Source organism: Montipora foliosa, chromosome 5 (assembly GCF_036669935.1).
Source record: "Montipora foliosa isolate CH-2021 chromosome 5, ASM3666993v2, whole genome shotgun sequence".
NCBI lineage: Eukaryota > Metazoa > Cnidaria > Anthozoa > Scleractinia > Acroporidae > Montipora > Montipora foliosa.
The window spans coordinates 41,851,833-41,867,688 of record NC_090873.1 but is presented as its reverse complement, the minus strand read 5'-3'; the positions used below and the strand labels follow the sequence as shown (position 1 = coordinate 41,867,688).

The following is a 15,856-nucleotide window of genomic DNA, read 5'->3' as shown; positions in this document are numbered from 1 at the left end:
ATAGTTTAAAAAGTTTTAATGAAAACCCTTAGACTGCCCAAAAAAGGAAAGAAAGAAAAAGACATGAAATTTAATCCACGTAATGGCACTGTAAGTGTGATGAGGGGACTTAAAGTTTTAATTAAACTTTTATTCTTCAAGTTTAAGTTGTAAAGTGTGACACAAGTATTGGCGCGAAGTTTCCCAGGGTAGAAGACTGTTTGGGCACCTTGCACGTTCTGAGGGATTTCCATTGCGTACAGTAATGTAACTATAACGTGTGATCATGGCTACATAAATGTGAAGGAAAATACAAAAGCTACATGTCAATTGATGGACAGTGGTCTCCAAGTTCAAGTCCAGCCTGTGAAAGTAAGTGACAAACAGTCAATATCATATGCACGATTCTTAGTGGTGCCTTTAACGGGCTACGAGCAAGGCCCAAAGCTGATTTTCATTATAAATTCTCACAGTTTTTTAATAATAAGTGATATCTCGCGATGTCTCAGTTGACTTTTCGCCTAATCGATACTCCATGCCATTATACAACTTTTGACTTAACGTCTTTTTTAAATACAGAAAAAACGTGCACAGCTTTGGTACCACCTGAAAAAGGGCATTTCAGTGATGGTGCTTGCATTGCGCAACCGCTGCATGGTCAGTACTGCAGTCTGGAATGTGGACAAGGTTACGACCCTCGTGGGCACAGTTCGACTCAATGCACCGACGGGCAATGGACAGTAGGAAACGACGAATTACTCTGCCACGGTAATCTTTGCTGAATACACGTTTAAAGGGTAATTTCTGCCGCTTGTCGTTATATTGTCACACATAAAGTAATGTTTTGGTCTGCTAATTATTCAGCTTGTGTGGTATATACTAAAACAATTATTCACCTCAGTGAAGTGAAAGTGGTGGATATTTACCTCGCCGCTTACTCACCTCCATTCGGTGAAGTTGTGTAACATGAAACAAGATATGAAAGTTATGAAAAACAAATCATGATAATGTAAAATTTTGCGATAAAAATGTTAATTAATGTAGTGGAGACGAATTATATTAAAGCACAAAAGTATCGTACAATGAAGAGGAAGCTCGCGTTTTAGTGGCTTATCATGTTTGTTACCATGACGTCACCTATATAGTCACATGTGAAAGATAAAAATGATATGTTCACTGACTTTTATTAAAAGGAAAAATCCGGTATTTCATCAGTATCTATATCATTAGATATAATATTTTATGAATCATTTCGTTTTGCAAATAGACTGAAAGTCTCCATTAAGTTCAATTTTCCTGTCCTAAAATTTATCTGGAATCGATTGGTGTCATGATTCTTTTTTCAAGGGAGTTGACGTTCCCATGCCGACAACATTTGACAACCAGTTTTTAAATTTGAGATTTCCACGTCATCTGACGGCATAGTCTCTTTTCAGGAACATCAAAGAAGAATGTGAACTGATACTCGGAACTGGCGTGCGATTCTCAAAAGTCCCGAAAAACTTTTCGGGCCCGAAAAGCAATTCGTGAAACTATGATCTGCTACTTATGAAAAATTCATCTTTGCGAGACAAGTGAAAACGAAACAATCGCAGAGTTTCATGACGAGAAACGCTTTCCTTTTGAAGGAACAAAGCGTTTTATGTCACCCGAGATACGCCCAAAAAGTTTCGGGACTTTCGAGAAACGGCCACCAGATGGCCATTTCTGTCAACTCACGGAACCAATCAGAGTACAGGATGTGGAATTTTCATCCTTACGCCAAAATGGTCTGCTTGAGCTTGTGAAATAAATAGAGATATTACATGGCCGCGCGGGGATACGAATTTTATCTTCGAGTGCTGAAAGTATCTCTCACGAGTGAGCGAAGCGAACGATCGTGAGAGATTTTTTCAACACGAGAAGATAAAGTTCGTATCCCCAAGCGGCCATGTAATGTTCTGTTATTATATACTATTGATGAAATGTCTAGATTTAAAACAACTTGTTTTATCATTTTCGAAATGATAAAAACCACCAACCACTAAAACACGCATGTTGTGTGTAACATGAAACAAGATATGAAAGTTACTGGAAAACAAATCATGATAATGTAAAATTTGCAATAAAAATGTTAATGTAGTAGAGTAAGAATTATGTTAAAGCACAAAAGTATCGTACAATGAAGAGGAAGCTCGCGTTTTATTGGCTAATCGTGGTCGTTACCATGACGACAACTATATCCTCACATGTGAAAGATAAAAACGATACGTTCACTGCGCGCGGTGAAGATATGATTTTTTAGTAAAAGGAGAAATCCTGGTATTTCATCAGTATCTATATAATAATAGAGAATATTACATGGCCGCGTGGAGATACGAAATTTCTCTTCGAGTGTTAAAATAAATATTTCAAGAGTGAATGCAGCGAATGAGTGAAATATTTTTCAATACCAGAAGAGAAATTTCGTGTCTCCAAGCGGCCATGTAATGTTCTATTTGTTATATAAACACCAGTGAATACTAAACAATTTCACTTTCGCCGCGAAAGGCATGATTTATTATAGCAATTGCAATGGTGATGTTTTCACGCGAAGATGTCATGTTTTCGAGCAAAAGCTCACCTGGTATTTCATTAGTATTTCAATATATAATAAATATATTTTTGTTTTGGTTATAGACGTTGAAGCCCCTTCATTTCGAGGCACTTGTCCAAATAAGACGACTGAATTTGCAGATCGTGGTAAAACCACATCAACGGTTGAATGGGAGCCAGTCATGCCAACCGACAACAGTGAAGGATATGTTAATCTCGAAGTCTCACCGAATGTGACATCACCACACGCTTTTGGTCCAGGAAGGCACATAGTTACTTTCATTGCTACTGATTCCGCGGGAAATGACGCTTTCTGTCTTTTTGAAGTTGAAATAACAGGTTGGTCTTTCATATAAGTGTATCACTAGCAACAGCAACAATAATAAACAAAACCAACAGAAACGTTTTTTTAAGAGTCAGCGTTTTGCGAAAGATGCGCAAGTTGGTGTCAAAGAAGCATGAATTTACCTAACTCATGGTGTTTTGTCTTTTCTTTATCATTTCATTATCACATTAGTTCTTCGATGTCCTGTGCTAAGCCCACCAGCAAACGGGAAGTTTGATGACAACGTGTGTGACAATCTGTATGGAGCGATATGCCACCTTCGTTGTCACACGGGATATCAATTGATTGGATCCAAGGATAGAACCTGCGACAAATTGGGACAGGGAGAAGATAAAGTACAATGGGCAGGAAATAAAACTTATTGCGAGAGTAAGAATACAAGTCTACATTGGATTTTATTACAATCTGTGTATACAAACACATCTTAACCGAGAGTAACAGTTCTGTGGTTTCAAAAGATCACTTGTCTTAATCAAAGAGTGACGTGCTTCTGCTTTCATACCCCCCTCTTGTTCAGGACAGCTGCTCATTTTCACATGTTCTTCTACGTTCTTCTACGTATTGATTTGATTTGATTTGATTTAGCATCGATCAGCAGGGCATCAATGCTCGGCTAGAAAGATTTGAGACTTATATAAAGTGATTATTATTATTATTATTATTATTATTATTATTATTGTTATTATTATGATTATTGTTATTATTATTATTATTATTATTATTATTATTATTAATCATAAGAAACTGTAGCAAACACTGCTAAAGAGTGCTCAATACACGTTTGTGTAGAGCGGTGTATAGAATTAAATGACTAAATGAAAATACACAAGATTCCCTGCGACTCTGAGTTTCGTGCGTATGCACTCATCAGGCAGATTTAATGAAGAACAGACTTAGCTATATATACACATATTTGCGATGAGTAGAACAATGGGGTCCTGATTACAATGGGTGAGAAGGGCGGAACTAGGCTGTGGTGTAAGACTGACTGAGCTAAAACGCAATACAATAGCTATTGTGTAGGATAAGCCTTAATTGTTCTTGACATAAAACTTGTTTTCATGACGGCATTTGGATACAAGCTTAGATCGTTTGTTCAGTAGATTGTTGTTGCTGCGTTTAATAATATGAAGTTTTTCTGCTAAGCATAAATCACATCTTTTGCTTGAATTGTGATAGGGGCGGGCTCTTGCGATGATAGACCATTTAGTTGTAAAGCTGGTATTGCTGTCTTTGAGTTGCCAGATGTATTTTGATAATTCAGTGCTATTAGAAAGTTTCCTGTGGGTGAATGTTGACTTGTATTGAGTGTATCTTTGTTTAAAAGTTCCTTCAGTCAATCCGATGTAGTTCGTGGTAATGGTTTGATTGGCTGTCGTAGAAGTTATTTGTGCATTATAGATCAGGCTGGTGGTTAAGCATTTATTGTCGAGAGGGCAATTTTGTTGGGATCTGCAGTTACATAGTTTGTCGCTATAGTCGTTGATGTTGTTATTTGATAGGATCTTCTTGTTATGCTTGTTTATTATGGCTCCCATATTCTCCATACAGCTGTAACTTACTTTGATGTTGTTCATGTTGAAAAGGGTGGAATACTTGTGTTGTTGAGGGAAATGTTTAGATACGAGCTTAAGGAAAAGGTTTTGCCGATATTAGTCTTCACGCTGCTGTTAAAAGGAGGATATTCCAGATAATGTTACGCTTGCGGTTTCTACTTGGTTGATCATTTTGCCTGCGTTTGTTGTAGGAAAGGCTTGCGGTATATCCACTGGATTTGAGGACGTCGTCGTAGGTGGTCTCAGCTTTGTTGAATTCTTCTTCGTTGCAGGAAATGTCAGAGATTCTACGGTTGATGGAGTCGGGTAGCTGCTTGGTGATGTTGGGAGGGTGGTTGGATTCAACGTTAATATATAGAGGATGGTCGTTAGGCTTTCTGTAGGGATAATACGTTCCGTTGTTGAGGTTGAATGTGACATCGAGGAAGTTGGCGATCTTGAGGTTAGTTTGGATTGTGATGTTCAGTCCATGAGTTTTAAAATGCCTCGTGATGTCCTTTCTTATTCTGTCTGCCTGTGGTCCCGTGGTGTTTTTGAATACTGCCAGCCCGTCGTCTCTATAAAGTCCGATGTTTTCTTTTCCGTAAGTGCTACCTAAGCCGTTTAGGATGAACAGGCCAACAAGCTCACAAACCTCTGCGCCGTCATAACTGCCCATTGTCACGTCAAAAAAGCTGTTGCCTTTTTTAATCCACGCATTGCCATTGTTGAAGAGTAGCGATTTTCTTGAGTGCATGATAATATCGATATCGCGTTCCGGTATGTTAGTATACTGTTTGGCGAAGTTAATAGAGTTTGTTAGTAGCTTCTCTGTGATGGAAGGGTAGAAACTATCTATGTCGAAGACGACGAAAGTGTGTCGATTCTTGTTAGGGATGTCGGAATACCAGTTGATGACAGAGGCTGAGTTTTTCCATTGGTTGAGACCGGTTTTTTGTCTGACAGTGGTGTTAATCTTTTCAAGTATCAGCTAGCTAATGCGTCCTATCTCGCTTTTGGCTGGGTTAATGAGGCGGCACGTGGGCTTGTTTACGAAGTTCTCTTTGTGATCTTTTAAGGTGATGAAGGATTGACGTTCCGCCATGCATTCAACTCTGTCGTCGATTATTATTATTATTATTATTATTATTATTATTATTATTATTATTATTATTATTATTATTATTATTATTCAATTATTATTTACAGTTGTTAAGTGCCCTTCCCTGGAGATTCCTAATCATGCGCAATTGACTGGGCCGGGATGTAATGGATCTACCTTAGACTACGGTACCACCTGCCTCTTTAACTGCTTGCTTGGATACGAGGCAGTGGGAGGTACAGCCAGGAGAACTTGTCAAGACGACAGAACTTGGTCTGGTAGCCAGCTTCAGTGCCAAGGTAACGAGAGCTTGTAATTGTAGAGCGTATCGTTATTTTTTGTCGTAATAGATCTTCCAGGGTAATAGTGTGGCTGCATTACTAGCGTGCATAATTCGCTATTCTCAGACAAGTAGGATAATACACTCTTAGTGATTACTTTAGTTAATTACCTTTCCACCGCTCTCCATCGACCACTCGGTTCCTATGCGTTGATATTCTTATTAAACGTTTACTTACAGTGTGAGTATTGCAGTTTCGAATGCATCTTTTCTTGTTGTTACACTAAGCCGCATCCAGCGTGGCCCCAATTTTTCAGCAAATGAATTTGTCACATGAAATTCGGGAAAATTTTTTCATGTGCACCAACAATTCACGAGGAAAGAAAACATGCCGCAGAGGACTTGTAACAGAAAAACTTGCTCGTGTTGATGTGGCTTCACTACAGAAAAGCTGCGGGGTACTAAGTGTTTGGCCTCTCTAAGCGGGGCATTACATTTCTTTTTAGTACCGTATTTACTCGAAAGAGCGCCTCACTTAAGAGAAAAAATGCCAGTAAGTGTCGCGCTCCTCAACAACAGCACAACACTTATTCTGAACAATTTCTGGATTCTGAATAATTTCTGGAGCTGGGATTATTAGAGGTGTTTATCAATATATCTTCTTTTTTTTTTCAAAATTTTACTTTTCTTTGTCTTTGTTATTGCTTTGGATCTTATCCAGATAGATCTTTACAACTAACTTTTGTTATACTGTGGTTGCTATGCCGTTGTTATCGTTTAATGGAGAGAACGATTACGTGATTGCTGCATGTTTATTCATTCGAAAATCAAGATTTTTAAATAAGCGACGCATCGGCGAGTCTAAAAATTCAATAAGCGCCGTGGCACTTTTTCGTGTAAATACGGTACTTGCTGCCGAAAATTGTGGAAGCTCATCGAGTACCTCATTTGTATTATGCATTAAAATTACGTTTTTTATCTGTTTTTGGTTCATTGATTCGTAGCTTTAACTTGCCCTGCGATAACCATTCAATCAGAGGGACTGACTGTTAGCCCGGCGAAATGCAGAAATTCAAGCGCTTTCCTTCGATACGCAGCTGAGTGCCGATTTTCTTGTATGAACGGCTATGAACTCCTTGGGCCTGGACTCAAGACTTGCGCACAGAGTAAGAAATGGGTTCCAGAGAATAATCCATCCTGCCATGGTATGTATTTTTTTTTTATAACGCCTTATACAATGGACGGTGTAAATCTTTGCGTTTTGATTGGTGATGATGATGACTGATGAATTGTCTAAGATTGCTCATAAGGTCGTCTTGAAACCATGCATCTTAGACTCACTTTCTTCCGCACTGATAAAAGAATACTTTGAAATGTTTCTACTGACACTTTGCAAGGTCGTTAACTTATCTTTGGAATCTGGTTATCTGCCTTCTTCTCTTAAAACTGCTGTCCTTACACCTCTACTCAAGAAACCTTCTTTGGATCACGAAATCTTTAGAAATTACAGACCGATCTCAAACCTTACAGTAGTCTCAAAAAACATTGAAAAAGTAGTGACTGTGCGCTTACATGAGTACTTGCTAAGTAACCACCTTCACGAGCCACTACAGTCGGCCTACAAGCCTTTTCATAGCTGTGAAACTGCTCTTGTACGTGTGCATAGTGATATCATGCGTGCTATTGATAATCGTCAGTGCGTTATACTTTTTCTTGATCTGTCTGCTGCCCACGAAATCCTGCTTAATAGTTAAAACTCTAAATTTGGAATCAGCGGAATTGCTCTCAGCTAGTTTCAATCTTACCTTACTGGTTGCACTCAATCTGTTCTGATTAATGGGAATAATCACAACCTCGTAACCTCAGTTGTGGAGTACCCCAAGGCTCTGTGCTTGGACCTATTCTCTATTTACTGTATACTGCACCATTAGCTGACACCACAACATACAATTTCACCTCTATGCTGACGATACGCAACTTAACGTTGCCTTTTCAACAAATAACGACCTGGAACTGACACAAGCTGTTGAACGTATCGAGCTATGCCTGACTGATTTGGGCAAATGGATGAGTATCAACAAACTAACATTGCATAAAGAAAAAACTGAGTTCCTCCTTGTTTACTCAAAATAAAGACTACAGCAATGCTTGCCGTCAACTGCTTTGGTCAAGACACCGTCCAGCCTTGTCAAACTGCCAGGAATATTGGTGTCACTTTTGACAGTACCATGTCAATGATGCCTCATATTAATACTGTATGTAAATCTGCATTCTATCACCTTCGTAATCTATCACGTATCAGAAAATTTATATCAACAGAAACTGCCAAAACACTTGTGCATGCCTTTATCTCATCCAAACTCCCTTCTGTACAATCTCCCGAAATATGCTGTTCAAAAACTACACTATGTACAAAACGCCGCCGCTTGTCTTTTAACATTTTCCTCGAAATACAACCATATTACTGGAAAATTGAAAGATCTACACTGGTTACCAATTAATGAACGCATAAAGTTTAAGATTTTAATTCTCACTTTCAAGGCTTTGCATGATTTGTCATCTTCGTACATACAAGAATTGATATAAGTCTCCACCTTCCTTCAAGAACCCTCCGCTCATCTACATCGCTCCGTCTAACCCTACCAGCTATAATTTGAAGTCTTATGGATCTAGAGCTTTCACTGTCGCCTCAACACAACTTTGGAACGATCTACCAGAACACATAAAAAACTCTGATAATCTCGAGACTTTCAAAACACGACTTAAAAATTATTTATTCAAGTAAATTTTTGTATAATTTTTTTCGTTATGGATTAATTTTATTTTAATTTTTCGTGACTTGTAAAGCGCTTAGATCACGTCTGGATAGGCGCTTTAACCGAATTATTATTATTATTATTATTATTATTATTATTATTATTATTATTATTATTATTATTATTATTATTATTATTATATTGGTCAAGAGGAGTTTGCGATTAAAGTGCAGGCGCATGAATGACGTCATGCGCAGAAATGTGATAAAACTTACAACGTTTTGACGTCATCCATGCGTTAACTGAGTACTGTATGGGTCCACAAATGATTCCAGAACCGCAAACGATCTCCAAGCTGTACTGCAAATGATACCAGGACCACAAATGATCCCGAGAAAAAAGTAAGGAATGGCATGGAGAGTGGAATGGTCTGGACAGAGAATTAATATGAAGAGCGCTTATTTTTACTAAAATCACTTTAAATCATGGCTCACAACAAGTTTCTGCCTCATTATAGTTTTCCAGAAAGACTGAATTTTGTTTTTTATCACAATGTTATAAATTAAATTTGCCACATTTAATTATCGGATACAATCATCAAAAGCTAACTTGGATGCAATTCTAAACTGACTGTGAACAGAGGCCCGTTTCTCGAACCCTGCGTGCGTTGCCAGAGTTGTTCGAGAAACGGGCCACTCTGGAAACAATCAGTTTAGAGTTGCGTCCAAGTTAGTTTTAGATCATTGTATCCGAGAATTAAACGTGGCAAATTTAATTTATAACATTGTGGTAAGAAACAAAATTCAGTCTTTCTAAAAAACTATATTGAGGCAGAAACCTGTTTTGAGCCATGATTTGAAGTGATTTTAATAAAAATAAGTGCTCTTAACATTAATCTTCTATCCAGACTATTCCATCCTCCATGCCATTCCTTAATATTTTTTTCGGGATTATTTGCGGTCCAATATGGGGATCATTTGCGGTCCTGGGATCATTTGGGGACCAGTACAGTACACGTACACGGCCGAATGGAATATTATTCTTACATTACGATCGATTCTTGAAACTGTGATTGTGGTACCGTGTTATGTGTCTTATCTGATCGTCAGAGTGCGGTGTCATCTTGACTAAATGCAGTTAAATTTATGTTGGTTGCAATAAACTCCCGCCGTGTTTATTAACATTTATTGGTTACAAACAACTTTTTTCGAGAATAAAAAATCAGATCGAACACGTTCTGAAGCTTTCGCTCTTAAAACAAGATTTTCGTCAGCAGGATGAAATGAACATGCATAGTCAATAGGATGAAAGACAGCGAAGAAGTTAACGGCCATCCCTGTTCAAATCAGGTTTCCTCGGACAAGAATTAATGTGTGATTAACTAGGTCGCAAATCGAGTGTGGTGTGTCCCTAAACCCAAAACGTGAAATATCTATGACTATCATGAAAAGGTTAAAGATATCGTATTCATATTTTCATCAACTGTAACTTTAATTTGATGCATTTGTCCTTGTTATTGAAAGATGTGATGGCGCCAACATTTCAAAACTGCTCTTCAAATATCATTGAAACCGCTGATCGAGGTTTAACATCAGCGACCGTCACTTGGATTGTTCCTATGGCTACAGACAACTCAGGATCTATTCCCAGCATTACGCACTTTGGGAAACAACCCGGAGAACGATTCTTAGCTGGTGAACACACAATTAAATATCTAGCTTCCGATGAAACAGGGAATATTGCCAAATGTGAATTTAAAGTCTTCATATCAGGTACCTTTCTTTCTCATTTACCTAAACACTTTTAAGCACGATATAAATGTGTCACAATGTAATGAACCTTGTGCTAGTTAACCACCAATGAGTTTGTTATGCGATCAATGACAGAAAGACAACCCACAGATTAACTTGGTAGCATTAAAATTAAGACGTCACAAATATGCAATGAAAGAATAACATTGCAATCAAGACGAATGCCTGATTTTGAATAGTACAATAATTTTTTTAACTGTTAATGTTTTGCTTTCTCACTGGCAACCGCATAAGACATGTCATTCGGTTATGGCACCGATTTCTCAAACCAACATTAACAAATACACAACAAATTATCCATGATAATGTAGATCCTTATAAAGGCTAGATAGGGCCAATTCTTCTATCACAATGTCCTGTTTGAACGCTCCTCTGTTGTCAGTCTTGGAGCGGGCTAGTCAATCGAAACTGAAGAACTTACCTTATTTTTGTGTCTTTATTTAATCTTTTCAGTGGTCAGATGCGTACCCAGGTTATATGCTCCTGATGGAGGCACTATAGATTGTAACAAGAACAACATCTATGGCTCGGAATGTTCCTTCACCTGTAATACTGGATACAACAGGATTGGCTCAGCCAACAGAATTTGCGAAAGTAATCACACCACCTCCGTGGGCTACTGGACAGGAAATGAGGCAAGATGTCAACGTAAGTCAAACCTCAGTATGATTAAAATAAGGGCTACAGGTAATGGATGGGTAATTATTGTAATCAAAAGTGAAGTTTTCTTGCCTAGTTTCAACCTTTGGGAAGGCCTTGGCTAAAAGTAAAGAGGTAAACCTGCTCATAGCACAGCTGTTCATAAAACTACTTAAAAAAAGGAAAAACGATATGTGTAATTTAAAAGGGTCTTTAAGTTGAATTTTAAGCCCGAGGTGAAGTTTCTGGTAGAAAAAAGAGACAATGCGTATTGAAAAACGTTTCTTAAATCTACTAGAAAACGGCTGTGAATACGCACATTAGGTCGTCCCGTGCAAATACTTCACCCACGCACGACGCCGTATGAAAGAGCTGCACGTTTTTCATCTCAATACGGCAGCCTTAGTCAGAGACTAAGGATAAAGACCGAAATTAATGTCCCCAGTACCTTTTGCTAAAAAAAACAAGGTTTTGCTTGTCCATGAAGAGGACGTTGATTCGATGCTGACTCATAACTACTACAACCAGAGTGAATATTTTAGTGTTCTAGAAAGCCTTAGTCACGTTTCTTGTTGCCCATGTCATGGTTGAGCGATAGTTATGTAAGTAAGCTGTTGACAACCTTTCCTTTTTTTTTTTTCAGTGGCCAGGTGTCCTCATCTCTTTCCTCATCCTAACAGTGGGTCAGGTTGTGGAAGTGTAGCAAAATACACCTTTGGTGCCACATGCCGCTTTTCCTGTTATCCCGGCTATCAGCAGATAAACGGATCTAGAAATATAATCTGTCAAGCAAATGGAACTTGGTCTGGGGAACCACTTTACTGTCAAGGTAGGGTGACAAATACCTTTTGGTGGAAGGAGTCTTGAAACAGTATTATTGATAGCGTTTTTCTTAGATTCCCTCGCGACCATGTTGAGCGCACATTCTCAAAAAGACGGCATTTGTGCTCTTCTGAAACTTAATCCGTTTTCGTAATGAATGGAATAGTATTCCGTCTAAACTGCCCATCTGCAGCCCCACAAAAAGAATTTTCCAATTAATATGAAATAGTTTTAAAAATTTGATAAAGGGCATTGTTTTGATAAAACTCCAAATAAAACGTTTTGCGCAGAAAGATGGATTGGCTGATTCGATAGAAGGTACCAGTACGATTAGTCCAGAACGTTTTGGAGTGAGGGCATTCATAGAAAAGGTGATATAAAGTCTCAGGTTCATCATTACAAAAGTACATGCATCATTAATTCTAAATCCAATTTTGCATAGTTTGCTGTTAGTGTAAAGAATAGAATTAATTACTTTGTATTGGAAGGCCTTAACATATGACTCAAGTGCAACCAAATGTGGTAACGAGAAGATTTCTTTAAATTGTTGGGTTGCGAAATTAAAATCACTCTTCAATTTGCGGATAATATTAGGAGGTTGAGCTTTTTTTGAGACCAGCAGCAAATAATAATCTTTTGATTTTTTGTCTTTAATATCGAAAAATTTATTTCCAATTATAAGTGATGTGGATATGGTTAATCTATCTGGGCTGATTTCTTTTAAACGAGAAGGCACAGAATGACAAAGGCCCGCCCAGTGTCCGCTCAGTGGACTCATGTTTCGAAATTATCATCCTAAATTTTGAGATATTATAGTTGAATAGACGACATAAGCGGGACATGTACGAAAACAGAAATTCAGAATGCTGACAATGTTTCTCTTTTTACGTCAAAATTAAGAACATTTTTTCCGAATCGACTGTCCCTATTTTGAACGCGCTGTTTTATATTTTTGCTGCCCGTGAGTGTTTGCTTGTGTGCTTGCTTTTTAACCTAAATTAAATAACCTACGGCTATTGTAATTACTCAAAGTTGTATTTTTTGAGGAGCCTGCATGAAGTTCGTATAGGCCCCAATGGTTTCTCTATGGGCATCCTCGCCATATACTTATCTTTCTTTTGTTATCTAATTATCTTTTGTATTTTCACGGCGAATTTATATTTATTTTGTAACGATGTGTAAGAAAAATGGCAAAAAATAAGCTGAAACTGAAACTAAAACTCCATGCAAATTCTTTGCGTACATTTAACCCCTCATTGTTACATGGCGTCATATACCGAATGGTAGTTTATTGTATTTATGGCTATTTTTATTACTTTTAAGTAGAGTCATTATGTCAATATATGATTGTATTTATCTGTGTCCAAGCTTCCCTGTTCAAAGAATAACAGATAAGAATAAAGTAAAAAATCAAATGACCGAAAAGGAATGATAATGCTAATATTTTTCAATGTTAAAAGGAGAAAAATATAACGAAAGTCATGCGTTTGGACACTGCTAGAGATTGTAGAACATATAAGGGGCTGTAAACAACAGCTACATAGTTTATTTTATATTATTTTCCACAGTTGTTCGTTGCCAGACGTTGAAAGCTCCAAAAGATGGATTCGTAAAGCCAGATGTGTGCACAGTATCCCCCAAGTACAAAGATGCCTGCCAGTTCTCCTGTAAAAATGGATACAAACTGCATGGAAACCCAGTAACCACTTGTCTTGATCACGGGGAGTGGTCTTTGAACACAAGCTTATTCATCTGTCAAGGTTAGCTTGGCTGTGTGAAGAAGTGATTTCTCAAGAATGGTCACCTTCCCTGATTCCGACTCAGAGTTCTGTTTTAATACCATAGTCAGGATGGTACATTTTACACAGAAGCTGCCAGTTATAATTACTTAAAGTATTACTGTTTTTTTTTTTTTTTTTTTTTTTTCAATTCAAATGGACAAACTGTACAAAATTTTTGATGGGGGATTCGGACCTCTTTCTCGCCTGAAATCTATCTTTTATCTGTAGATGTGGAGAGACCTTCTTTTGGTGTGACCTGCCCTAGTAGCGATATCAAGCGCTACGCTGACAAAGGGACGAACTACACAACAGTAACCTGGAATCCAGTTATAGCCACGGACAACTCAGGTGTGGCGCCAAACGTTTCAGCCAGTGGTGTGGAAAACGTGTACTACAAAGGAAAAAGTCTTGTCACATACATTGCCCGGGATGAAGCAGGAAACAACAAAAGCTGCAAGTTTTACGTCACAGTTGAGGGTAACGCTGTCTGTTTTTCGCTAAGTATAGTCTTAGCTTGCCGGCCTCGGAAACAAACTACGAGAATTACAGACCAGTAAGAGCAACTGAAAACAAATAGTGTTATCCGGATCGCGCTTAAGAAGCGAGCAGGAAAACGTGGCACAGATTGTAAGAAGTAGAGTCGGAGTTTGCTGCCAATGTAGACTTTTCGCCTCAAGGGGAATTTTCGTCTTAAAAACTTCAAGACAAAGCAGCGTTTTTCGGTGTTCCCTGAGAGCGTTCGAAGCCAACATTTTTGGTTTACAACAGAATAAACTGTCATATTCATTGAAAATTGGGAGTTTCGGTAAGTTTACGGGGTGATTAAGACTGAACAAATAAGCATTTGGCAATAAATAACAATGGTTCATTTCAACCATACTCCGGGATTTGGGAAATTTGCAGGTTTTCAAAGGCAATTAATGGGTCATTGAGGACCCATATTTAGTAAACCGGCAGGGAAAGAGTTTTAAAGGCATTTAATCTACAGGACGTCCAGTGCATAGTGACCAGCTTGTCAAGTCTTCAATTAGTGAAGAGGTTCGTTTTGAATATTACACCGTATTCGGTAACTGTACTATTTGGTGTCACTGTTGTGATTTTAGTGGCATTTTCGTCTTGTGTCAAGTTTGTCAGTGTTTTCAGAAAAGTGGGGGCTGCTATTGTTTCATGGGTACAGATAAATTCACCTCTTTAGGAGCATTTCACTACGCGATTTTCCGCTCCACAAGCCCCTCTTTTAAGGCGTCCCTCCCGTGGTAGTTGCTGTACATGTACACTCTCCAAATTAATTTGATGCCAAAAAGTTAACTTGGAGCGTATAAAAAACTGGGAAAACGTTGATGCACTTGCATACATGTAGGCCACACCCCTTGGTTTAAGATTCTTCAAGTTATCATCTTAAAGGAGTAAGCAGTCGAACTATAAAACAATTTTAAAAAACTGCAACAGTGAGCAAAAAAAAAACAAACAAACAAATAAACAACGGAAATATCAAGAAAAGTTTGTTTTACTCTTTCCCACAGTTTTGCAATGTCGGATTCTGCAGCCACCCGTGAATGGATTTTTTGTTGGAGACTGTGGTAATATATATGGATCAGTTTGTAGAATAAGGTGTGACAATGGTTATAACCTGCTTGGCTCAGAAAACGTCTCGTGTGAAGTCTATCCGGGCGGCATCTTGGGTCATTGGGACAATCCGCTTCCAGCATGTGAAGGTGAATGTAAAAACAGCAAATCCAAATTTTCTTTTCGCACCCGGCACATTCCTTATTATCGTTCTTAAAGCTATTGATAGGAGATGGTTAGAAGAATTATAATTTTCTTCTTAACTCGTCTTATTTATGTAAACTCTTGAAATGAACTTTTTTAAGTCGAAAGACTGCACATGAAGCGTTTAGAATTGAAATCGTGAACAGACTGAGACACGAAAAGTTTTTGTTCAATTGTATCATTTACATCTTGTTGACTCACACTGTGAAAAGGGATTCTAGCAAGCTTAATCAAGAAACTTCAATTTGCAAAAACCATTGAAGAGGGTGGCGCATTAAGTGGCCTTTTAATAATACAGTCTTTGATATATTTACTGATTTTTCAGTGATGCGGTATTGCATTTTCAGGTATCTCCCCACATTCCTTCCGCTTTGACGGTTATTGGCATTCACAAGGGTCCAAACAGTGACCACCTTGGTTGAAAAGTGGCCTGGACTGCATCAAACGCACGATTCAAGCTT

General features: G+C 38.1%; 1 protein-coding gene across 1 annotated transcript in view; it reads left to right on the top strand.

The window, feature by feature from the left end:
• The first annotated feature begins 293 nt into the window (after positions 1–293).
• Positions 294–15,856, top strand: part of LOC138004216 (uncharacterized) — a 44,141-nt gene continuing 28,578 nt past the window's right edge. The window contains exons 1-12 of the mRNA XM_068850669.1: positions 294–351; positions 559–747; positions 2,638–2,892; positions 3,071–3,268; positions 5,644–5,835; positions 6,821–7,021; positions 10,096–10,344; positions 10,837–11,031; positions 11,666–11,851; positions 13,413–13,604; positions 13,854–14,102; positions 15,149–15,340. Of these exons, the coding sequence (XP_068706770.1) occupies positions 303–351; positions 559–747; positions 2,638–2,892; positions 3,071–3,268; positions 5,644–5,835; positions 6,821–7,021; positions 10,096–10,344; positions 10,837–11,031; positions 11,666–11,851; positions 13,413–13,604; positions 13,854–14,102; positions 15,149–15,340 (2,347 nt within the window). The 5' untranslated portion in view covers positions 294–302. The remainder of the gene's footprint in view (positions 352–558; positions 748–2,637; positions 2,893–3,070; positions 3,269–5,643; positions 5,836–6,820; positions 7,022–10,095; positions 10,345–10,836; positions 11,032–11,665; positions 11,852–13,412; positions 13,605–13,853; positions 14,103–15,148; positions 15,341–15,856) is intronic.